At 52.9% G+C, this 25,527-nt stretch overlaps 1 protein-coding gene across 4 annotated transcripts in view; it reads left to right on the top strand.

Annotated features, from left to right (window-relative positions):
• LOC135205021 (mediator of RNA polymerase II transcription subunit 25-like) overlaps positions 1-25,527 on the top strand; it is a 95,137-nt gene that overhangs the window by 3,861 nt on the left and 65,749 nt on the right. For all 4 annotated transcript variants that reach the window (XM_064235276.1, XM_064235275.1, XM_064235277.1 and 1 more), the window contains exon 2: positions 5,950-5,998. In XM_064235276.1, coding sequence (XP_064091346.1) covers positions 5,950-5,998 — 49 coding nt within the window. The remainder of the gene's footprint in view (positions 1-5,949; positions 5,999-25,527) is intronic.

Raw genomic sequence — 25,527 nt, 5'->3', positions numbered from 1 at the left:
CTGAGCTTGGAGGCCCCCCCCCCCCCCCTCACCGTCATGACCGAGGCACGGAGCAGAAGACTGTCGAGAGTCGCGCAACGTGACCTCTCGCCAGGCCATCTGGCCGCTCTCGTAGCCGAACCACGGCCGGTACCGGTCGGGTTGACGTGACGGTCTCTGACCGGCCACGGGTTGAGGCTGGGAAGAGGTCCCCTCGACCAACGGCACCAGCTTCGGCTGGTACCAGCGGTTTGACGTGCCGTGAGGACGCTCACCGGTCTCACCGCGAAAGCGAGCTCTGTAGATCACCTGACCGCCGCTCCCACAGGGACCGGACGGAGACGGTGGCCAGCAGCAGCTCGTCTGACGCACGGGACCGGGGTCGACGTGCTCAGTCGAGCCGCTCGCCACAGGTGAGCGGCACGGCCAGGCCTGCAGATCGATCCCCACCGCGGGTTGGTGATCGGCTGCAGCCCCCCACGTACGCTGGTCCTGCCAGCGAGCGGGGGGGGGAGCGTCAGGTCTGTCTCTCCTATACCGCTTCAACTTCCTCGGGCTACACCGGGAAGAGCGAGGTACCTAGGAGTGATCGTGAGAGGTGCGCCGCTCACGATCCCGTCACGATGCAGCACTCACCAGGCATGGTCTTAGGGACCAGCCAGGTTCGTACGCGGCAAGTGGTTGGAGGCGACCGTCAGGGGTCTGTTGCTGTTCCTCCTTCTGAAGGAGGAGGGTCTCGAGAGCTGCTCCTGTTGGAGGGACTGGACGGTCCTACTCCTCAGGACGCTGTGACTCCTGAGATCCAGAGGAACTTTGCCCAGGTTATTGCGCTGATTCGTCAGCACAACGACCTGGGGGAAGGATCGCCGCTACCACCATCTGAGCCCACGTCCCGGCTCGAGTCATTTTGGGGCCCGAAGAGGGAACCCAAATTGACGGTGGGACTGCCGCGATCTGAGCTTGCAGACTCAGTCCTTGACCAGGTGGAGAATTTCGTCTCAGGACAAGAGGACTCACTTAAGTCAGGACGGTCTTCCAAGCTACTTCCTCCTCCTCTGCAGCGACAGCGGAAGTTCTACGTGCCATCAGTGGATCCAATACCGCCCAAACAGGTTAACCCGGAGCTAGCTAGGCTAACTCCAGTGTGTCCCTGCAGCAGCTCCTGTCGGAGAACTTGTGGTTCTCGCAGCAGGAGGCACTGGGCCTGGAAGCTACCGCTATGGCGGCTTTCCAGGCAGTCTCTTGGTTGGATCTGTGGTCCCTCACAGTATCCAAGGTCGCGGCCGACTCCGGGGGCGCTGCCCTCGAAGACGACCCCGACTTCAGGAGACTGTGCCAGTCTGGAGGTAGGGCCATCTCCTACCTCGCCCACCAGACGCAAACCTGTGGGCCAACTTGGTTCTCCGTCGTAGGGACGCTGTCCTTACACGAGTAGCCAAGGGGGCCGGGCGTGAGGCGGGTAATGGACTCTGTACGGACCAATGAAGAGTTCCTCCGCTCTCTTTCCCGGAGAGATGGTGGACGCTGCGGTGGAAAGACGGCGCACTGATGACAGTGACCGTCTGGTTCACCAGGCAGTTACGAAGGTTTCTGGGCAACCTCGTACAACTGCGGCTAAGCCTAAGAGTTTAGCTAGCGCTTCCTCGGCTGCTAAGACGGCTGCTCCATCGAAGCCCCGAGGAAAGACTCTTCCTGCTTCAAACTTCTGGTAAAGGAGGCCGTAACCAGCCCTCCTCCCAGCCCTCCTTTCCCCCCGAGGAGGTTGCTGGGAAAAGAAGTCGAAGCGAGGTGGGAAATGCTAGGGACGGCGTTCCCCCTCACCAGCTGCCGGAAGTGGGGGGGTGCCTAGCGAGCCATTGGGCAACTTGGCAGCGCTACGGTGCCGAGACCTGGATAGTAGACGTCCTTCGGGAGGGATATCTACTACCCTTCGAATCTCGGCCACCCCTCACCTCCAACCCGGTCCATCTTCAGACATATGTGCTGGGATCCTCAAAGGACGACGCTCTTCGGCAGGAGATCAAGACCATGCTGACCAAACGAGCTGTAGAAGTCGTAGTGGATCGGTCACCGGGCTTTTACAGCCGCCTTTTCTTAGTGGAAAAGGCATCGGGGGGCTGGCGCCCGGTGATAGATCTCTCTCCCCTGAACCGATTTGTTCGCCAGACTCGGTTTCAAGATGGAGACAGCACGTTCCGTGCCTGGACTCCATCAGGGAGAACGACTTCATGCTTTCAGTGGACCTGAAGGATGCGTATTTTCAAATACCCATCCATCAGTCCTCCAGAAAGTACCTCCGCTTCATCTTCCGACGGGACGGTGTACCAATTCAGGGCACTTTGCTTCGGTCTCTCAACCGCCCCACAGGTGTTCACGAGAGGTGTTCACGCTGGTGTCTGCTTGGGCCCATTCGCACGGGATACGTCTTCTGAGGTATCTCGACGATTGGCTGGTCCTGGCGAGCTCCCGCTCGCAGTTGCTGCAGGACAGGGATCGACTTCTAAAGTTTTGTCGCGATCTGGGGATCGTGATAAACTACGAGAAGTCCGATCTCGAACCCAAGCAGAAGATGAAGTACCTGGGTATGCTGATCGATACGGTAGCAGCTCAAGTCCGCCCCGCAGACTTGAGGATCAGCAAATTCAGGGAGGCAGCCGGCCGGTTCCTGTCTCGGCAGGAACAGGCAGCTCAGCAATGGCAAGTCGTGATCGGCCACCTGTCGTCACTCGAGAAGTTAGTTCCTCACGGACGTCTTCACCCGCGTTCTCTCCAGTGGAGACTCAAGGGAGAGTTGGGTCAAACAGGTAAAGGATCCACCTTACTTGCCCCACGTGTCCATCCACGGAGAAGGTGACGGCAGGTGACCTAGCCTGGTGGCTCTCGGACGGACTAGGAACCTCTTAAGCGGGGGGTGCCTCTACGCAACTTCCCCCCCCTTCCCCCCGGAGATGCTGCTGTTCTCAGACGCATCGACCGAGGGATGGGGCGCACACCTGGAGGAGTTGCTGGCTGCAGGTGTGTGGGACCATCACGACAAGCACCTTCACATCAATGTCCTAGAACTCAAGGCGGCGTTTTACGCTCTCCAAGAGTTCCAAGACCGCTTGATGGGACACTCGGTGGTGTTGATGTGCGACAACACCACAGTAGTGGCATACGTCAACAAGCAGGGGGGCCTAGTGTCTCTCCCGCTACACCAGTTGACTGTGCAGGTGCACGAGTGGGCCACGGCTCACTCGATAGAGCTGTCAGCACGCTACATTCCAGGCAAGAGGAATGTAGTAGCAGACAGCTCAGCCGTCGGGATCAGGTAATAGGGACCGAGTGGTCCCTACACCCAGAAGTGGCGGAAAGGCTCTTCAACCTGTGGGGGCGTCCGGTCATAGACCTGTTCGCCACCCGGCACAACAAAAAACTTCAAGTTTTTTGCTCAGCCGTGCCGGACCCATGGCAGCGTGCAGAGGACGCTCTTCAACTACCCCTGGAACAACCTCTTCGTCTACGCCTTTCCTCCCTTTTGTCTGATTCGGAAAGTGATCAGCCGAGCGCTGGTCACTCCCAATCTCAGGATGATCCTGGTGGCTCCCAAACGACCTCAAGCCGTTTGGTATCCGGACCTGCTGGCCTCTTCTTGCGGAGAACCCGAGAGAGATGCCCCACTGGCACAACCTTCTAGCCCAGCCACACGTAGAGCGGTACCACCGAGCAGTCCAGTCCCTACAACTTCACGGCTGGCTGTTATCCACCATCTCTTGCGAACGAGAGGCTTTTCTCGCAGCGCAGCAACAGAGATGGCTGGACACGTCAGACAGTCCTCTGCAGCTGTTGTACCAGGGGAAGTGGGCCGTCTTCTGTGGTTGGTGTCGTAGACGGGGTCTATCTCCTCTCAGAGCCACTCTTCAGCAGGTAGCGGATTTCCTCGTGTTTCTTCGCCGAGAGAAGCTCCTCTCAGTACCCACAGTTAAGGATATAGAGCCGCCCTGGCGCTCGTCCTAAAACTGAGGGGACTGGACATCTCGAACTCGTTCGAGATCTCCTTGCTAATGAGGAGCTTCGAAAGGTCTTGCCCACCCAGGGAACTCAGGCCCCCTGAGTGGGATGTGTCTCATCCTTAGGAGTTTGACTCGAAGACCATTCGAGCCACTCCGAGAGTTGTCAGACAGGGATCTGACCCTCAAGACCCTCTTCTTGCTGGCCCTGGCATCGGCGAAGAGAGTAGGGGAACTTCATGGTCTGTCCTTCAATGTAAACATTCCAGGGGCTGGGGATCTGTGACGCTCGATTTCGTCCCGAATTTCGTAGCTAAGACTCAGAATCCGTCGATCCCTGACGACAGGTTTCGCCCCGTCTTTCACGATCCCCTCCCTAATGGATTCACCGACAACGATACGGATGAGATGCTGCTTTGTCCTGTGAGGGCGCTACGGCGCTATCTGAAGAAAACTCGACACCTCAGGCCTGAGTGTTGACGCCTCTTCGTTAGCACTGGGGTGACCAAGAAGAAGTATCCAAGAACGCTTTCTTTCTGGCTGCGTGAGGTGATCAGGAGAGCGTACGAGGCTGATGGTAGTGACGACATCCGTACGCTCCGACCGAGAGCCCACGAAGTCAGAGGTATTGGACCCTCTTTGGCGTTCCGTAAGAACTTCTCCGTGGCGCAGGTCCTGAAGGCAGGTGTCTGGGCCAACCAGACTACCTTCACGTCCTTCTACCTTCGGGATATTGCCCACAAGTCCTTGGATACTTTTTCCTTGGGACCTGTGGTGGCTGCTCAACACGTTGTGTAAGCTTACCCAGCACCCGAGCAGGCAGAACAGCATCGATTCCTGGTGTGACTGTAGGAATGAATGGTTGAATGAGAGTGCGACTGGCTTCTCTTCTCCATCTTTCTCTCTCTCTACCTGTGGGCAGAGGGTCACGGTCGTCACCATGCTGGAAAGGAATCCGATGCAGGTAAGCTACTCGACGAGCCCCAATCTATCCCTTTAGTTAGGGATAGAAGCAAATATCCTCCACTCCCTCCAAACAAGGGGGAAGGAGTGGATGCCTACTTGAGACAAACCCATAACTTTATGTTGGCTCCTGTACAGGAACAAGTTCTTACAATGCTGGTACGAAGAGATACGCTTGCCTCTCTCTTAGTACTTGGCTCAGAGGTCTGACCATTGATCCTGCGGTGCACACCCCGATCAATCGGACAGAGGTTTGGATCCCTCCCTTGCTCTTACGACCAGGGAGGCATTCCAAGGTGGACGAACACCAGTCTGTTCACCAAAAAGACTCAGATTCCACCCACCAGAAGTGAGTCTTCCTATTGTTAAAGGACCGAGGGTTGTATTACGTATCGGAACAAATGACAATTTGTCGAAAATTGCATTTTTCCTAACTATACAAACCTGAGGTCCTTTACATATAGTCCCACCTCATACCACCCCTCACTCTGCAACTTTTTGCATGGGCCTAAAGCAAAAGTGATTCTTCACCGCCCGGGCGCGCGGCGCGCACACGATCGGACAAGCAGTTAACTACCGTTCTCCCCTTGTTCGAAGCTTACGACCGTCCCAGCTGCCGCTAGTTACCTTCCTATTGTTAAAGGACCTCAGGTTTGTATAGTTAGGAAAAATGCAATTTTCGACAAATTGTCATTTTAATGCTTTGGGTGCATTCAAAACTATGTAAACTGCATTCTTATTGCCTTTTTCATGCAAAAAACCTTCAAAAATATTGATTATTTTGCATTTTTGGTGTCATATTTCTTCTGCCAGATCAGCATTGGAGGCGTTGTAACCCTGGAAATAATTTCTGATGAATATAATTGAAAAGCGTCTTAACCTTGGAACGTCGTAAGCCGAACCCATCGTAACCCGGGGACTGCCTGTATGTTGAAATTTGTTAAATAATAAATACTGGAACTGATAGTTTTACTTGCATGTTGTTGGCAGTGTGTCTGATTATTTGTTTTTATTGCAGATGTTTTGGTGGGGGTTTGTCAGAAGACTCAGATGTGTTTTTTAATCAGGTATGTGTTGTTTTGACTTATATTGATTTTATCCCTGACAAATTAACTTTTAAGATTTCATATTTATCTTGACTCATTCTCCGTCATCTCTTTCTTTCAGTTATCCATTACCTGTCGGTTTTCTTATCTTGACCACTTTTCTATTTCTGTTTTTCCGTTTTATGTTTTTGTGTGTCAGTTTTCCTTGACCTGACCTTCTGTTGTTATCTTTGTGTCTTCATTTTTCTTCTTCAGTTTGTCATTAACTGCGACACAAGTCATCTCTCCTTCAGTTTTCCCTGACTCGGACGTTTGTCCATACAAAAGCTTGTTTGTTTCTTCCTGTTACCACTTTTTACCTTCATGTTTTTGGTCTTCATAATGGAATTAGGTGAATTAATGCATCAGCCTTTGCATAGGAAAGAAAAAAACTGTTCGGGACACGAAACCAAGCCAATCCAAATTTAATACAAGTGGCAGTATTATTATTATTATTATTATTATTATTATTATTATTATTATTATTATTATTATTATTATTATTATTATTATTATTATTCAGAAGAAGAAAAAGAAACCTATTCATATGGAACAAATCCCCCAAAGGGGCCATTGACTTGGAATTCAAGCTCCTATAGAATATGGTGTTCATTAGGAAGAAGTAAGAGGACATAAAGGGAAATACAGAAAGAAGAGATCCCACTCATAACAAAAAAATAAATTAACAAATAGATAAAAATGTATTAAAATACAATGAGAATGGTATTAGTGTAGTAATGCATTGCACTTTTGGATTTCCAATGACACGACATCCTCTGAAGGGAGGCTGGAAGTGCCACAGTCCAACAGTGTGAGGAATAAAGGACCTCTGCATATTGATGCTGCTGTTCAGCGAATCTGGTTCCTCTCGGCAGGAAAAGGGGATCAAGGATCAATGGTTTATGTGAAAGATCTCTGCAGGAATGCAACTCATGAAAGAGTGACAAACGAGACCATGAAGAACTTCATGACAACTACACTCCATATTTTTGTGACAATAAATATGTCGTCCGGACTTAGAGTGCAGGATTCAGTTATATCGTACACGTTTGGGATGTTACGACAATAAAGTCGGGGGCATCAAACCCCGGGATTAAAAACTCAACCTTTGATTTTTTACTACTCGCAAGAGTAGCGGATAAAAACATCAAATAGTTACTGTCGTAAGTCTGGAGACCAAGAAAATTTTGCCTTAAGCCTCAAATGTTTTGAGTAAAGTACAGGCAGTCCCCGGGTTACGACGGGGGTCCCATTCTTGAGACGCGTTGTAACCCGAAAATTGTCGTACGCCGGAACATCACCAAAAATCCTAAGAAAACCTTACTTGTTCCGACACGGCATACAAACCTTCGGTCCTTTTACAATAGGAAGGTACTAGCGGCAGCTGGATAGGTCGTAAGCTTTCGAACAAGGGGTTCGGTAGTTAAACTGCTTGTCCGACAGGCGCGCGCTGCGCGACTGGTAGGTAAACAAATCACTTTTGCTTTCGGCCTGCTGGCGTGTGGACGTGTATCATCGCTCTCTGCCCGCTTCATCGTCGTTGCTTTCGCATGATTGTGTTTTTCTTTTTCTATTTATCTAGTGAAACTGAATTGTAAGTACAATCATTTCATTGAATTCATTGTGAATTAAAGGATCTTGTCACCACGCCCTCCGATTACCCGAGTGCCGGGACTGAAGGGCGTAAGTGCGTGGATTCATTTTCCAGAAATGATCCTCGTATTGTGTGTGCTCGGTGCCGAGGGCGGGAGCGCTCGCTGCCGAGCGTATATTGGTTGGAAATGTGTAGATGAAAATCGTAAGTAAGTGCTCTTTTCATTTATATTTTTTTTGTTTTTTTGACCTGTATGCCCTTTGCCGAACGAATGCGCTCGGCACGGAAACTTATTCAGTATGGAAGTGGAATCGCAAGTACAGTATTCTTTTTCATTTTCATATATTATTTTTGTTTATGTAGCAATACTCATTTTGGATCAGTTTCCGAGCTTACCCGGAAATTGATCCTTCCCCCTTTTTATTTTTGAATGAAGTGAAATCGCAAGTGCAGTTCTTTTTCATTTTCATTTTTTATTGAGATTGCATTGTTTACTGGGATCAATATTTCCGCTATTCCCGGGAATTGATCCTTCCCCTTTTATTTGTATGAAGTGAAATCGCAAGCGCAGTAGTCTTCATATTTTTTGATTGCATCAACTCATTATGGATCAAGGTTTCCAGAAACCTGATCCATAAAGGTAAGGAATGGATCCTTTCACCCTTGCGCTCGGTACCGAGGGCGCAAAATGCGCTCGATCCGAGCCTTTATTCATTGTGAAGTGAATCGTATGCAAGATGCATTTTCATTTTATTCCTTATTATTGATTGCATCAATATTTGTTTGGTTTCAAGTTCCCGCTCAGTCAATGGAATTGATCCTTATGCCCTTGCATTCGGGCCGATGGCACGATTGCTCTCGGGCTCTTATATTGTGGTTGTGGTACATGGGTACTGTGCGGGGGTGGGGAACGAGAACCCCCCCGCTCAGCTCCACAGATGGCCCTTCCCCTTGGGGGGGGGGAGGTTATCGGCGTGTTTCTTCTCCTCGCCCGATCCGTCGACGCAGGCGGGAGGGCGCTCGTGTGCCCGATGTACAATTGTATTAGGGTCTTCCACTCGTTCGGAGAGGGCTCACCCCCCCGCGCGAGGGGACTTCCCCCCCACTAATCGCTACTACTGTTATTTCCGCAGGTGCTACTGCCACGAGGGTGGACCTTTGTGAGGTATGGGCGTCCTTCCATTTTGCAGGGCGTGCTAGTGTCCAGGGGTCGCGGTTCTATGTCTGGCCCTACTTGCGGTCACCCATGGAGTGTGACCACGCAACCAGGTGACGACGTCCCTCCTCACCTGGTGTACTCGCCTCACGTGGTAACAGTCTTGCCTACAGCCGCTGTGAAGTGCCCGTTCGCCGTACCGAGAGGGGGGCGCGTGCCGCCGCCGCTCGTGGTTGCCGCGCTGCAGCGACCACACTTCCGCTGCCCATAGAGCGCGCCCTGGACCTGCCGCGATACCAGGATGTTGCTGGCTGCTGCTCCCACTTCCTTTGTGTTTCCGGTGCTGCCTGCCGTACCTGCCGATTCTGGGCTGACTGTCCATGCAGTGTGCTGTGCCCTGTTCTGCTGGCTGCCTGCCGTTGCTGCGCTGGCTGTCCCTGCCGTTGCTGCGCTGGCTGTCCCTACCGATGCTGTGCTGGCTGTGCCTGCTGTTCCTGAGATGCCCATACCTGCTGATGTCGTCCCTGTTTCGTGGTGTACTACCCCAGACTTTGGTCTGTCTGTACAGGTGCGTCCGGGCCCTGTGGCTTCGGCTACAGCAGCCCCGGGCTCCGCCCTGGATAGCAGATCTTACGTCTGTCCTGAGGAAGCTGACGAAGAAGAGGAGGAAGGTGTCGTCGTCGTCGTCTTCATCTTCTTCATCGTCGTCGGCCGCCGCCTCTTCCCTCGACTTCTAAGGCTTCACAGCCGAGGAAGAAGAAGGTTGCCTCCTCCCTCCTAAGAAGTCTCCCTCGGGAGCTTCTCGGGACCCGTCTCACCTCGGTGGGACGGGAGGGTTCCTTCCGCTGGTCCTCTTGCTCCTTCGGGAGCGGGGCCCGTCTCTTCTTCCGCAAGGAAGAAGACTACGGGGACCGAGAGGGGGTACCGGCTAACACCGGTACTCTCCGCCGCCTGGTGTCAGTGGTTCTGCCCACTGCATCAGGGTCCGTCTCGGCCTCTCGTTTCGCGGGAGGTACCGAGTGTACGGTCGCCTACCAGCGACCGTGCAGCCAGGAACCAGACCTCTGAGTCCGCTCAGCGTCAGGTTCACGGCACGGCGGAAGACTGGTGACAGCCGCCTCATGCGACTCTCACCAGACCGGCTCTCACTCTCGCGCGAACAGCTGGCTACCCGGGGACGTGACGGTCCACGACCGACCACGGGCCTGAGGCTGGGAAGAGGTCCTCCCGTTCGCCGGTGCCAGCCACGGCTGGAACCAGCGACCGTGACGTGCCCGTGAGGACAAGCACCGGTCTCACTGTGACAGTGAGCCTGCAGGTCGCCTGACCCGTCGCTCTCACCAAAGAAAGCGACCGGAGGGGGGGGGGGGGGTACGGCAACCAGCACCAGCTCTTCTGACCACTCGAGATCGGGGCCGCTGTGCTCAGTCCAGCCGTTCTCCACAGCGAGACGGTTCGACCAGGCCTGCAGCTCGATCGCCACCGCGGGTTGACGATCGCCTGCAGCCCTCCAAGCCTGCTGGTTCTGCCAGCGAGCAACGAGGGAGCGTCAGGTCCTGCCTCTCCCGTACCTTCAACCTCCTCGGGTTACACCGGGAGGAGCGAGGTATTGAGGAGTTGATCGTGAGGGGTGCGCCCCTCATGATCCCACCACGACGCCTTACGTGCCAGGCACGGTTTCTTGGACCGGCCAGGACGTATGCGCAAGTGGATGGGGAAGACCGAGAGGGCTGTCGCTGTTCCCTTCTTCTTAGGAGGAAGGTTCTCGGAATATGCTCTTGTTCGAAGGCTTAAACGGTCCCACTCTGCAAGATGCTGTGACTTCCGAGATCCAGAGGAACTGTTGGCCGAGGTTACGGCGCTGATTCGTCAGCACAATGAACTCGGGGGAAGATCCGCCGCTCCGACAGCAGAGCCACGTCTCGCTCGGGGAGGTCGAGTCATTTTGGGGTGGCCCGAGATTTTGGGGAACCCAAATCGACGGTGGGTCTGCCGCGATCGGAGCTTGCCGACTGTGTTGAACCAGGTAGTCTCTCGTCTCCGCAAGAAGGCTCTCCTTCAGTTCTGGACGGTCGAACAAGCTACTTCACCTCCTCGACTGCGACAGAGGCGTTTCTACGTGTCTTCGACCACCGTATTCTTCTTCTCCAACTGCTAGATCCGCTGGGAAGGCGAGCCAGTATCCAATTCCTCCCCCATTCCCTCTCTCCTTACGGCTACGAGGGAAAGGGGAGGGATCCTACAGAGATTTCTTCTGTAAGATCCCACGTTAGGGGCTGCGCTACCGGGGGGACCTCGGGTCCTACCTGACGTAAAGCCCCGGTCATTGAGGAGGGATCCTGCCCCTTTCTCGATTTCTACGGGAAAATCGAGAGGGGGACCACCAGGCCGATATCGTCTGACGAATTCGGTGGGGGGTTTCGCAGAGTGCTTAGAATTCTACTGAATTTCTAGCGCACTCAGAGTGTTCGAGTTTTTTACGATCTCCAAACACTTAGGCGAGACCACGGTCCAAAGTGAGCGAGAATCCCCGATAATTGTTACACGATAATCGGGAACCTCGCTTATTGCCTCGAATTTCCTGTAATTTCTAGCATTTGGAAGAAGACCGCTGCTGAAAGAAGAGTATCTCACAGTAGGCCGCTTACCTGGAATAGAGAAGAACGGACGGGAACTTCCAGTTTGGCTTGAACTATCGTCTTCGGTATTCTGTTCACCATTGAAGCTTTCCTTTGGAAAGACTTCTCCTTCACTCTCTTGACTAAGAAACGAAGGCGTCGATCTCCAATCCTTATTCCTCATTCCTCGAGGAAAAGAATTTAGGATGGAGGTCGTGGTACAGAACCTACAAATATACTACGTATATTACCCCCTCGCGACATGATTCTTTAACAGTTGAATTGTCCGTGGGGTAGGCGCATACCGTAGTTTAACCTCTACGGTTTTTGTGACCGAGACGAATTGTATCTTAATTGAACTGCAACTCGGGGTTTGCCTGCAACCTCCCAGCAGTTATCAGTTTCGATTTTAGATACTTGGTTATTGTCATGACAACACCAAATCAGCTTTTGTATTTACCGAAATCCGTTTCGGTTAAATATAATTGCTCGAGCGTATTCTTTATGCTCGATGGTTCTAGCCGAACGCATTCCTTCGTGGAATAATGGATTACCTGGCAACTCAGGATGACGAGTCACCGAGAGCTACTGCGTATTGAACTGCCTGATAGGGGGCTCAGTATCAGCTAGGTCCTCGTAGATGCCACGGTCGGTTACGTCCTCTCTCTCCCCTGGTTGGATTGACTACCGAAACCGTATCTCTGCCCAACAATCATGGACTTAGGTTCTCTGATTAACGGGGATTCTCGCAATAATGAAGGACCATCTACTGCTGTGACGCTCGATTTCATCGCCTTCGACATTGCGAGAATTTTCAACAGAGATATCTCTTGGACCTCTTTCATCTTTCTGTTTACCCGCACGGTAACAGAAGTCTGTACTAGTCAACCGCTGCATCGCACTGCGATAATGCGAATGATTTTTTGCAGACATCTGAGTTTTGTCTTCAAAATATCTCGTATTCGTAGTGTGCAATTTCATTGCTCGCCCCGAATTAAACAGATTGTCAGAAGAAACATCGCCTACTCTCCGACCATGACAGCTCTACTTCCAAATGTTCAGGCCCATGAGAAGCAGTTTTTTCTTCAGGCAGTAGTTCCCTGTCCTTCATTACTGGAAGCGCTCCGCTTTTATTGCAACTACGATCCTCACCGGACAGCAATCAATAGCGGTTAGCGTTCTCAGTCTTTGTAGCACAGGTTCAGAATCTGAGAATCCTTCTCTCGGTTCAGCTGTGAAGACGTAGGTTGGCATTTTCTGTACACCTTCGTCTTCAACGTCACATAGTGTTGTTCTCCTTACCCGAGAATCACTATACTATGAGATATCTTGCCATCAAGGACCCTCGGTCTCTAGAAGGCAATTGACTTTCGCCTGTTGGGCACATGCCTTAAGAGAGTCATCACCTTGCCTTCTGGCATCGTGACGAACAAATTATTTGTTTTAGTCTCTTGGCATAACCCCTGTTAAGGCGAAGTCACGTGACTTGCTCGGGTGCTTGGACAACTTGCCTCCTACCGAACGCAGTCAGTAGGCAGCTGTCAGAGCGCCCAAGTCTGTACGAACTTCGCTGTGGACTTAAGTTCGGTTGTTCCATAAAAACCAATCTTTTCTTCGTCCTAACGGTCTTGGTCACAGTACCCATACATCGATCAGACACCCACCATTGAGTGTCGGTGTCCTATCCACTACCGAGAACAACAACTTCGCTGCAGACGGATAGACCAGTATGGTACAGGACATCACCGAAGTCGAGAGAGGGGGATGGTACATACGACAATTCCCTTCTTTTTCCTCTGATGTAATTGCATGACTTTGCCTGCGAAGTCAAGCATCCAGGGGATGGGGATTCGTGACGCTCGATTTCGTACCGAATTCGTAGCGAAGACTCTGAACCCTTCGGTTCCTGACGATCGGTTAGAGTCCTTCACAATCCCCTCCCTAATGGACTTCACCGCCTTCGATGCGAAGGAGATGCTGCTTTGTCCTGTGAAAGCGCGACCCGCGCTTTCTGAAGAAAACTCGACATCCCAGGCTGAGTGTTTGAAGACTCTTCGTCAGCACCAAGATGACCTAGAAAGTAACACTCCCTCGAGTTACACAAGAACTTCTCCGTGGCGCAGGTACTGAAGGCAGGGGTCTGGTACAACCAGACCACTGGCACCTCCTTCTACCTTTTGGATTATTGCCCACAGGTCCTTGGATCGTTTTCCTTAGGACCCGTGGTGGCTGCTCAACACGTTTGTCTAGCTAACCCAGACCCTAGCCAGGCTGAACAGCATCGGAGTCCTGGTGTGACTGTAAGAATAGATAAGTGAATGAGAGAGTGACTGGCCTTCTTCTCTTCCTCTTTTCTACCCCTCTACCTGTGGGTAGAGGGATACGGTCATCACCTTGCTGGATAAGGACGAGATGCCGGTGAGCTACTCGACAGAGCCCCATCCTATCCCTTTCACTAGGGATGGGAGCGAATATCCACCACTTCCTCCTACAAGGGGGGGAAGTGGATGCCCAACAAAGAGACAAACCATAACGTTGTTTTGGCCTCTTGCAAATAGGAACTTGTTCTTGTTTGCTGGTACGAAGAGATACGCTTGCCTCTCTCTTAGTACTTGGTCAGAGGTCTGACCATTGATCCTGGCGGTGCACACCCCCGATCAATCGGACAGAGGCTTGGATCCCTCCCTCGCTCTTACGACCAAGGGAGGCTTCCAAGGTTGGGCGACACCAGTCTGTTCACAAAAGACTCAGATTCCACCACCAGAAGTGAGTCTTCCTATTGTAAAGGACCGAAGGTTTGTAGCCGTGTCTGACAAATGACAATTTGTCCAAAATTGCATTTTTCCTAACTATACAAACCTGAGGTCCTTTTACACATAGCCCCACCTCATGCCACCCCTCACTCTGCAGTTTTTGCTGTTGGGCCAAAAGCAAAAGTGGCATTGTTTACCTACAGTCGCGCGCAAAGAAGCGCGCCTGTCGGACAAGCAGTTAACTACCGAACCCCTTTTTGTTCGAAAGCTTACGACCTATCCAGCTGCCGCTAGTACCTTCCTATTGTAAAAGGACCTCAGGTTTGTATAGTTAGGAAAAATGCAATTTTGGACAAATTGTCATTTTTAATGCTTTGGGTGCATTCAAAACTATGTAAACTGCATTCTTATTGCATTTTTCATCAAAAAGACCTTCAAATATTGATGATTTTGCATTTTTGGTGTCATATTTCTTGTGCCAAGATCAGCATTGTAGGTGTCATAACCCTGGAAATAATTTTTGATGAATATAATTGAAAAGCGCCTTAACCTCGGAAAGTCGTAAGCCAAACCCGTCGTAACCCAGGGACTGCCTGTACTTGTCAATTGTTCCGATACGTAATACAAACCATCGGTCCTTTAACAATAGGAAGTAGCTAGCGGCAGCTGGAACGGTCGTAAGCTTCGAACAAGGGGAGAACGGTAGTTAACTGCTTGTCCGACAGTCGCGCGCCGCGCGACTGGGAGGTAAACAAATCACTTTTGCTTTCGGCCGCGGGTGTGAAGGACGTGTTCGTCATCGCTCTCTGCCCGCTTCATCGTCGTATGCTTTGTTTATATTGTGTTTTCTATTAATGGTTTGTTTGACTTGAAAATGAAACTGTAAGTACACTGTTTTCATTTTCATTACTTAATTATGAACCAACATGGAGTTATCGCCGTAGATGCGGCGATTTCCTCTCTTTTCATTAATTGAACCCTTGAATTATGCCTCAGTGCCGAGGGCGGGCGCGCTCGCACCGAGTCAGGTATTTTGGGCGAAAGTGTGTAATTGAAAAATGTAAGTACTCTTTTCATTATATGTTTGCCCTGTGCGTTCGTTACCGAGAGTGTGTTTGCGCTCGGCACGAGCCTTTTAATTTTGTATATAGAATGCAATGAAAGTGGATTCGCAATTGCAATATTCTTTTCATTTTCATTTATTTATTTCAATGAAATTTAATTTGGATCAATTTTCGTTCTTACCCGGGAATTGATCCTTACGATTTTTATGTGAAAATGAATCGCAAGTGCAGTATTCTGTTTTTTCATCATATATTTTATGATAGCATCATATTATTGGATCAAGTTTCCGTTCTTACCCGGGAATTGATCTTTTCCCCTTTAAGTTCTATGAAGTGAATCGCAAGGGCAGTATTCTGTTTCATTTTCATATTACTTTCACTGCTGTGCGGGGGTAGGGGAAGCGAAGGTCTGCCGGGAAGTCGTCGGAAAGCTCTCCCGCGACTCCCTTGGTATCCGATTCTTCGTCTTCCTTCCTGCCCCCCGCTCAGCTTCTTCGTTGTATTTGTTCCGATACGTAATACAAACCATCGGTCCTTTAACAATAGGAAGTAGCTAGCGGCAGCTGGAACGGTCGTAAGCTTCGAACAAGGGGAGAACGGTAGTTAACTGCTTGTCCGACAGTCGCGCGCCGCGCGACTGGGAGGTAAACAAATCACTTTTGCTTTCGGCCGCGGGTGTGGAAGGACGTGTTCGTCATCGCTCTCTTGCCCGCTTCATCGTCGTATGCTTTGTTTATATTGTGTTTTCTACTAATGGTTTTGTTTGACTTGAAAATGAAAACTGTAAGTACACTGTTTTCATTTTCATTACTTAATTATGAACCCTTGAATTATGTCTCGGTGCCGAGGCGGGCGCGCTCGCGCCGATCATGTATTTGGGCTAAAGGTGTTAATTTGAAAAATGTAAGTACTTTTTTCATATATTTTTGCCCTGTGCGTTCGTTACCGAGAGTGTGATTGCGCTCGGCACGAACTTTTAATTTGTATAATAGAATGCAATGAAAGTGGATTCGCAATTGCAATGTTATTCTTTTCACCCAATTTTCATTTATTGATTGCAATGAAATTTTAATTTGATTTTCATTTTGCGGTTCTTGACCCGGGAATTGATCTTTTACTCCTTTTAGTTCAAATGATGCAAGTGCATTTCTGTTTCATTTTCATATATTCTGATTAGCATCATATTATTTGGCTTTTCAAGTCCGTTCTTCCCCCGAATGTCTTTTCTGGGGGTTTAAGTTCATGAATGAATCGCAGGCAGTATTCTGTCTTTTCAGATTACTTTTCATGCCCTGTGCGTGGGGGAAGCGAAGGTCCCTGTAGGAAGCCGGAAAGCTTCTTCGCTACTTCCTTGGTAGCGTTTCTTCGTCTTCCTTCCTGCCCCCCGCTCAGCTTCTTCATTGTATTTTGTATTTGGGGTCTTCCTTGCGTTCGGGGTGGGGCATGTCTTCCCCCGTGCGTGAGGGAACCCCTCTTACTAATCTATCATGTTACCGCAGGTGCTACATCCGTGGGAGACGACCTTGGATGTAGATGTAGATCCTCACGAGGTTTGTACTCGTTGTCGGGGGAGAGTGCTCCCGCAACGAGCCCTGTGTAACGTGTATGCATTGGTCAGAGGCGCAGTGGGTGCTGTACGAGGGCACAAGAAGTCATCGGAAAGTCCAGTGACTCCTTTGGTAACGGACCTTCGTCCTTTTTCCTGCCCCCCGCCCGGCCAGCCCCCAAGTTTCGCGCCTTCCCCTGCGGGGGGGTAGCGGAGTCCTTCTCCTCTCTCGATCCGTCGAGTGTGGAGGAGGGCGCCCGCTACCCGGACGTCCAGTTGTACTCGGGGTCTTCCGTCCGCTCTGGGTGGGGTTCTTCTCCCCCCAGGCGCGAGGAAGCCCCTCTAACTAACCCGACTGTTGCTTCCGCAGGTGTGCCATCAGCGAGGACGACCTGGGACAGGTGTGGGAGTCGCTGGGACTGCAGGGAGGGCCGAGCATACAGGGGTTGATTCAGCGGTTGGCGGGGTCGGCAGTGGTCACTCATGATACGGTAACCACTACAACAACCACAATCTCGACACCAGCATATGAGATGCCACCGCACCTGGTGTACACACCACATGTCATGTCGGTAACACCCCCGGCTGCAATCCAGAACCAATTCCTGCCGTGCCAATGAGGACGGTGCCACCGCCACCTGGGTTCTTTGTATTGCCGACCCCGGACTTCCGCTGCCCAAGAGTACCCCCCTGGACCTGCGGCCCAGTGCCGAGGATGACGGTAGCTGCCGACAGGACGCCTGGCTCTCCTGTGGTACCTGCCGTGCCTGCGTACCTGTTGCTGTCCCAGCCGCTCATTCCCTTTCAGATCAGGTGCCTGCTGCTCAATTCACTTTCAGATGTTCCTGCTGTTCCTGGACCTGTTCCTGTTGTTCCTGCTGTTGGTGATGCTGTCACAGTCTCAGGTCTTTCCGGACAGGTGCAGTCGGGCCCTGTTGCTTCGGCAACTGCCCCGGCTCCCTCCTGGATGGAAGACCTGAACGTCTGTCCTGCGGAGGCCTGGCGAAGAAGAAGAGAAGAGGAAGGAAGGTGTCGTCGTCGTCTTCGTCGTCCTTCTTCGTCCGTCCGCTGCCTCTCCTTCTCCTTCGACTTCTAAGGCCAAACAGCCGAAAGAAGAAGAAGGTTGCCTCCTTCCCCCCTAAGAAGACTCCTTCGGGATCTTCTAAGGGCCCGGCTCGCTCAGGCGAGCTGGGGAGCTCTTCTGCTGGTCCTCCTGTTCCTTCGGGAACGGGGCCCGTCGCTTCTTCTGCAAAGAAGAAGTCCGACGGGGACCAGAGGGCACCAGCCTCGGCTGGTGCGTCCTCACCTGGTGCTAGCGGTTCTGCCGCTAAACCAGGTTCCGTCTCGGCCGCTTCTCGTTCGCGAGAAGCACCGAGTGGACGCTCTTCCAAAGAAGACCGTCCAGCCAAAGTTTTGACGCCCCGAGCTCGCTCGCCGTCAAGACAGCGGAGCGGAGCAGAAGACTGGCGAGAGTCGTGCACCACGACTCTCGCCAGGCCAGTGGACGCTCTCGCAGCGATCAAACTGGCTGCTCGGGCTAACGTGACGGTCGCTGATCAGCCACGGGTTGAGGCGAAGAAGGAGTCCCCGCTGGCCGCCGGTACCAGCCACGGCTGGTATCCAGCGACTCGACGCGCCGAGAGGGACGCTGGCCGGTCTCGACGCGACACGAGAGCCTAGCAGGTCCACCCGTCCGCCGCTCCCGATGGGACCGGCGGGGGGAGACGGTGACCCAGCGGCAGCTCGCCTGACGCTAGATATCGGTCTCGACGTTCCTCAGCCGAGCCAATCGCCCCCAGGCGAGCGGTAAGGCTAGGCCTACTGCTCGACGTCACCCGCGGTTGACGATCAGCAGCAAGCCCCATCCACGCACGCTGGTCCTGCCAGCGAGCGACGGGGGGAGCGTCAGGTCTGCCTCTCCCGTAACGGGTTGAGGCGAGGAAGGGGTCCCCGCGCCGCCGTCCGGTACCAGCCACGGCTAGTAACCAGCGGCTCGACGACGCCGAGAGGACGCTCGCCGGTCTCAACCGTGACAGCGAGCCTAGCAGGTCACCTGACGGCCGCCTCCCATCGGGAACCGGGCGGAGACGGTAACCAGCACAGCTTGCCTGACGCTAGAGATCAGCGTCGACGTTCTCAGCCAAGCCTCTCGCCTCAGGCGAGCGGCAAGGCTAGGCCTGCTGCTCGATCGCCACCGCGGGTTGACGATCAGCAGCAGCCCTCCAAGCACGCTGGTCCTGCCAGCGAGCTAGGGGGGAGCGTCAGGTCTGCCTCTCCTGTACCTTCAACCTCCTCGGGCTACGCCGGGAGGAGCGAGGTACCTATGAGTGATCGCGAGAGGTGCGCCGCTCGCGATCCCGCTATGACGCCGTATGGACCAGGCACGGTTCTAGGACCGACCAGGACATACGCGCAATTAGCTGGAGGCGACCGTCAGGGGTCTGCCGCTCTTCCTCCTTCTGAAGGAGGAGTATCTCGGGATCTGTTCTTGTTGGAGGGACTGGACGGTCCTACTCCGCAAGACGCGGTTACTCCCGAGATACAGAGGAATTTGCAGAAGTCATTAAGCTGATTCGTCAGCATAATGACCCTGCGGAAGGATGCCCGCTCCCACCAGCAGAGCCCACGGCTCTGCTCGAGTCGTTTGGGGCCCGAGAGGGAACCCAAACCGACGGTGGGGCTGCCGCGATCGGAGCTTGCCGATTCTGTCTCGAACCAGTGTCTCTCGTCTCCGGACAAGAAGGCTCTCAGTTTCTGGCCGGTCGATCAAGCTACTTCCACCTCCTCTACTGCGACAGCGGCGTTTTCTACGTGTCTTCGGACACCGTATTTAAATACTCCTTCGGTCCTGCCTGAGAGGTTTCGACCTCGACGAGGACTGGAATGAGTCGGAGGACGGTATCGGCTCTCTCCTGTCAGGTGTCGATCAGCCCCACCCAGACGACGTTCACAGTGGCGGCAGCCCACCCTTACCTACAGTGAGAGTTCGTACCCTCCGCGGGAAAACGTTTTCTCCTGACGATACGTTTTTCCCAGACTCTGAGAGGCCATCGCCGCAAGGCGATGGCTGCTCCTACTCTTCTCCAACTGCTAGTTCCACTGGAAAGGCGAGCGAGTATCCAATTCCTTCCCCATTCCCTCTCTCCTTACGGCTACGAAAAAGGGGAAGGATCCTACAGAGATTTCTTTGTAGGATCCCATGTTCGGGACTGCGCTAACCGGGGGGAACCTTCGGGTCCTACCTGATGTAAGCCCCGGTCGTTGAGGAGGAATCCTGCTCCATTCTCGATTTCTACGGGAATCGAGAGGACCACCGCCGATATCGTTTGACGAATTCGGTGGGGTTTCGCAGACTGCTTAGAATTCTACGGAATTTCTAGCGCATTCAGAGTGTTCGAGTTTTTTACGATCTTCAAACACTTACGCGAGACCACGGTCCAAAGTGAGCGAGACGAGAATCCCCGATATGTTAACACGATAATCGGGAACCTCGCCTATGCTCGAATTGCCCTGGAATTTCTAGCATTGTGAAGAAGACTGCTGCTGAAAGAAACTATCTCACAGTAGGCGACCAACCTGGAATAGAGGAGATCGGACGGGAATATCCAGTTTTGGCTTGAACTACTCGTTTCCTTAGTATTCTGTTCACCATTGAACAGCTTTTCCTTCGAGGAAGACTTCTCCTTCACTCTCTTTGATAGAGAACGAAGGTGGTCGATCTCCAATCCTTATTTTGTTTTCTTGAAGGAAAGAATTTAGGATGGAGATCGTTGTTCAGAATCCTACAAATATACTACGTATATTAACCTCGCGACATGATTCTGCTAAGCAGTTGAATTGTCCGAGGGTAGGCGCATATCCTAGTTAATCTACGGATTGCGACTTAGACGAGAAGTATTCTAATTGAACTGCAACTCGGGGTTGCCTGCAACCTTCCAGGAGTTTTCAGTTCAATTTTATATACTTATGGTTTTGTGTCACGACAACACCATTTCAACTTTTATATTTACCGAAATTCGTTTCGCCTAAATATAATTGCCCGAGCATATCTTTTATGCTCGTAGTTCTAGCCGAACGCATTCCTTCGTGGAATAATGGATTACCTGGCAACTCAGGATGACGAGTCAGCAGGCTCAACCACTGCGTATTGAACTGCCTGATAGCAGCTCAGTATCAGCTGGGCCTCCGAGATTCACGGTCATGTATGTCTCTCTCTCCCCTGCTTTGATTGACTACCGAACCGTATCTCTGCCCAACAATCATGGACTTAGGTCTCTGATTAACGGGGGATTCTCGCAATAATGAAGGACCATCTACTGCGGTGACGCTAGATTCCATCGCCTTCGACATTGCGAGAATTTTCAACAGAGATATCTCTTGGACTCTTTCATCTTTCTGTTTACCGCACGGTAACAGAAGTCTGTACAAGTCTCCCGCTGCATCGCACTGCGATAATGCGAATGATTTTGCAGACATCTGAGTTTGTCTTCAAAATATCTCGTATTCGTAGGTGTACAATTGTTCATTGTTCAACCCGAATTACAAGATGTGTCAGAAGACATCGCCTACTCTCCGACCTGACAGCTCTACTTCCAAATGTTCAGCCCATGAGAAGCAGTTCTTTCAGGCGGCTTTCCCCTGTGTTTTCATTACTGAAGAACGCCCCGCTTTCATTGCAACTACGACTTCTCACCGGACAGCAATGAAATAGCGGTTAGCGTTTTCAGTCATTTGTAAGCACAGGTTATGAATCTTGAGATCCTTCTCTCGATTCATATGTGAAGACGTAGGTTGCATTCAATATCTACCTTCGTCTTCAACGGTACATAGTGTTGTTTTCTCCTTAGCTGAGATTCAACAAACATGAGATGTTTTACCTTCAGGGACCTCGGTCTCTAGAAGGAATTGACTTTCGCCTGTTGGGTTACATGCCTTAAGAGAATCATCACCTCGCTGTCCGGCATTGGTGACAAACAAATACATCATTTGTTTGGTCTCTCGGCATAACCCTTTAAAGGCGAAGGTCACGTGACTTACTCGGATGCTTTGACAACTTGCCCTCCTACCGAACGCAGTCAGTCGGCAGCTGTCAGAGCGCCCGAGTCAGTTACGAACTACGCTGTTGACTTAGTTCGGTTGTTACACAGCAACCATTACTTCGTTTTAATAGCTTGTCACAGTACCCATACCATTGACACCCACCATGGAGTGTCGGTGTCCTATCCACTACCGAGAACTTCGCTGCATGGGGATAGGAGGATGCGAGAGACTTCGTTGCTAACGGACAGACCAGTATGGGTACTGGACATCACCGAAGTAGAGAAGAGGGATAGGTCATGCGACTATTTCCTTCTTTTCCTCTGAGGAACTGCATGACTTCTCCTGCGAAGTCAGGCACCCAGGGGATGGGGATCCGTGACGCTCGATTTCGTACCGAACTTCGTAGCGAAGACTCAGAACCCTTCGGTCCCTGACGATTGGTTCGAGTCGTTCACAATCCCCTCCCTAATGGACTTCACCGCCTTCGATGCGAAGGAGATGCTGCCTTGTCCACAAGAACTTCTCCTTGGCGCAGGTACTGAAGGCAGGGGTCTGGTCCAACCAGACCACATGCCCTTCCTTCTACCTTCGGGATATTGCCCACAGGTCTTGGATCTTTTCCTTGGGACCCGTGGTGGCTGCTCAACACGTTGTAGCGAACCCAGACCCTCAGCAGGCTGAACAGCATCGAGTCCTGGTGTGACCGTAAGAATGGATGGTGAATGAGAGTGTGACTGGCTCCTCTCCCTCATCTTTTTCTTCCCCTCTACCTGTGGTTAGAGGGACACGGTCGTCACCCTGCTGGATAAGGACAAGATGCAGGTGATCTACTCAACAGGAGCCCCATCCTATCCCTTTCACTAGGGATAGGAGCGTATATCCACCACTTCCTCCAACAAGGGGGGAGGAAGTGGATGCCAGCTTGAGACAACCCATACTTTATGTTGCCTCTTGCAAACAGGAACAAGTTCTTGCTTGCTGGTACGAAGAGATACGCTTGCCCTCTCTCTTAGTACTCGGCCCAGAGGTCTGACCATTGATCCTGCGGTGCACACCCCGATCAATCGGACAGAGGCTGGATCCCTCCCTCGCTCTTACGACCAGGGAGGCATTCCAGGGATGGACGAACACCAGTCTGTTCATCAAAAGACTCAGATTCCTCCCACCAAGAAGTGAGTCTTCCTATTGTTGAAAGGACCGATGGTTTTGTATTACGTATCGGAACAAATGACAATTTGTCGAAAATTGCATTTTTCCTAACTATACAAACCTGAGGTCCTTTACATATAGTCCCTCCTCATGCCACCCCCCTCACTCTGCGTATTTTGCATGGGCCAAAAGCAAAAGTGATTTGTTTTACGCCGCGCGACTGTCGGACAAGCAGTTAACTACCGTTCTCCCCTTGTTCGAAGCTTACGACCGTTCCAGCTGCCGCTAGCTACTTCCTATTGTTAAAGGACCTCAGGTTTGTATAGTTAGGAAAAATGCAATTTTCGACAAATTGTCATTTGTATTTGGGGTCTTCCTTGCGTTCGGGGTGGGGGCATGTCTTCCCCCCGTGCGTGAGGGAACCCCTCTTACTAATCTATCTTGTTACCGCAGGTGCTACATCCGTGGGAGACGACCTTGGACAGGTATGGACCACCGCGGAGGCAGGGCAGGGCGTGCCTAGCATCCACGGGCTGCTGCAGCGTCTAGCGAGGTCTGGGGCGGTCTCCACTACTACCACGGCCGCTTATGCTGCTCCCCCCCCTCCTGGTCTACACTCCCCATGCTGTGTCGATGACGCCCGTCTGCCGCTACTAGGGCCGCAGCCGTACCGAGGTGGGGTTGCCGCCGCCGCCTGTTTTCTTCGTGTTGCCTGCCCCAGACTTCCGCTGTTCCAGCAGCTCGCCCCCGGACCGGGGCGCCAGGACCCAGGTTCCGCTGGCTGCCGATGATTCTACGAGGCGATCGCTGGGCCAGCCGTACCTGCCGCTGATGTGATTCCGCTGTTGGCTTGGCTGTCCCTTCTGGGTCTACCGCTGCCGCTGTTCCTGCCGCTCCTGAGCTGGTGCTGTTCCTGTCGCTCCTGGTTCCTGTGCCTGTCCATGCTGGTCCTGCCCACGGTGTGTCTTCCCCAGTCCCAGGTCCTTCCGGACAGTGCAGTCGGCCGTGTTGCTTCGGCAATAGCCCCGGCTCCGGCCTGGATGGAGGACCTGACGACTGTCCTGCGTGAGCTGACGAGGAAGAGGAGAAGAGGAAGCTGTCATCTCGTCTTCATACAAGTCCTGCTGCTCCCCCCTCTCTCCCCTTCGACTTCTAAGGCCATAAGCCGAAGAAGAAGAAGGCTGCCTTCCCCCCCTAAGAAGTCTCCTTCGGGAACTTCTAAGGGCCCCGTCCCACCTCGGTGGGACGGGGCGGTCCTTCTGCTGGTCCTCCTGCTCCTTCGGGGAGCGGGGCCCGTCTCCCCTTTCCGTAAGGAAGAGATAGACGGGGAACCAGCAGGAGTATCGGTTAGCTCTGGTACTTCCTCGCCTGGTGCTAGCGGCGATGCCGCTACGCCAGGTTCCGGCTCGGTCTCTCGTTCGCGTAGAGATCCCGAGTGTACGTTCTCCCTCGGGAGGAGACCGTGCAGCCAAGTTTCGGCGCCAGAGTTCGCTCGGCGCCAAGACGCGGCACGGAGCAGAAGGCTGGTGAGAGACGCTCAGGTGACTCTTGCCAGGCCAGCGGCCCGCTCTTGCCGCGACCAGCTGGTAACCCGGTTTTTCCCCCCTAAGAAGGCTCCTTCGGGACCTTCTAAGGGCCCGCTCGCTCCGGCGATTCGGGGAGCTCTTCTGCTGGTCCTCCTGCTCCCTCGGGAAACAGGGCCCGTCTTTCTTCTACCAAGGAGAAGAAGACGGGACCAGAGGAGTACCAGCTTCGGCTGGCACTTCCTCGCCTGGTTCTAGCGGTTCTGCCGCTAAACCAGGATCCGCCCGGCTTCTCGTTAGCGAGAAGTACCGAGTGGACGGTCTCCCGCGGGAGACCGTCCAGCCAAAGTCTTGACGCCCGAGCTCCCGCTCGCCGTCAAGACCGAAGTGCGGAGCAAAGAAGACTGGCGAGAGTCGTGCAGACGACTCTCGTCAGGCCAGTGGACGCTCTTGCAGCGACCAGCTGGCTGCTCGGGTTGACGTGACGGTCGCTGACCAGCCACGAGTTGAGGCGAGGAAGGGGTCCCCCGCGGCCGTCGGTACCAGCCACGGCTGGTACAGCGGCTCGACGCGCCGAGAGGACGCTCGCCGGTCTCACCGCGACAGCGAACCTAGCAGGTCACCTGACGCCGCTCCCATCGGGACCGGGCGAAGATGGTAACCAGCAACAGCTCGCCTGACGCTAGAGATCAGCGTCGACGTTCTCAGCCAAGCCTCTCGCCCCAGGCGAGCGGCAAGGCTAGGCCTGCTGCTCGATCGCCACCGCGGTTGCTTGACGATCAGCAGCAGCCCTCCAAGCACGCTGGTCCTGCCAGCGACTAGGGGGGGGGCGTCAGGTCTGCCTCTCCTGTACCTTCAACCTCCTCGGGCTACACCGGGAGGAGCGAGGTACCTATGAGTGATCGCGAGAGGTGCGCCGCTCGCGATCCCGCTATGACGCCGTATGGACCAGGCACGGTTCTAGGACCGACCAGGACATACGCGCAATTAGCTGGAGGCGACCGTCAGGGGTCTGCCGCTGTTCCTCCTTCTGAAGGAGGAGTATCTCGGGATCTGTTCTTGTTGGAG

This window comes from Macrobrachium nipponense, chromosome 48, assembly GCF_015104395.2.
Source record: "Macrobrachium nipponense isolate FS-2020 chromosome 48, ASM1510439v2, whole genome shotgun sequence".
In the NCBI taxonomy this organism is placed as follows: Eukaryota; Metazoa; Arthropoda; class Malacostraca; order Decapoda; family Palaemonidae; genus Macrobrachium; species Macrobrachium nipponense.
This window is presented reverse-complemented; position numbering and strand designations above follow the sequence as displayed.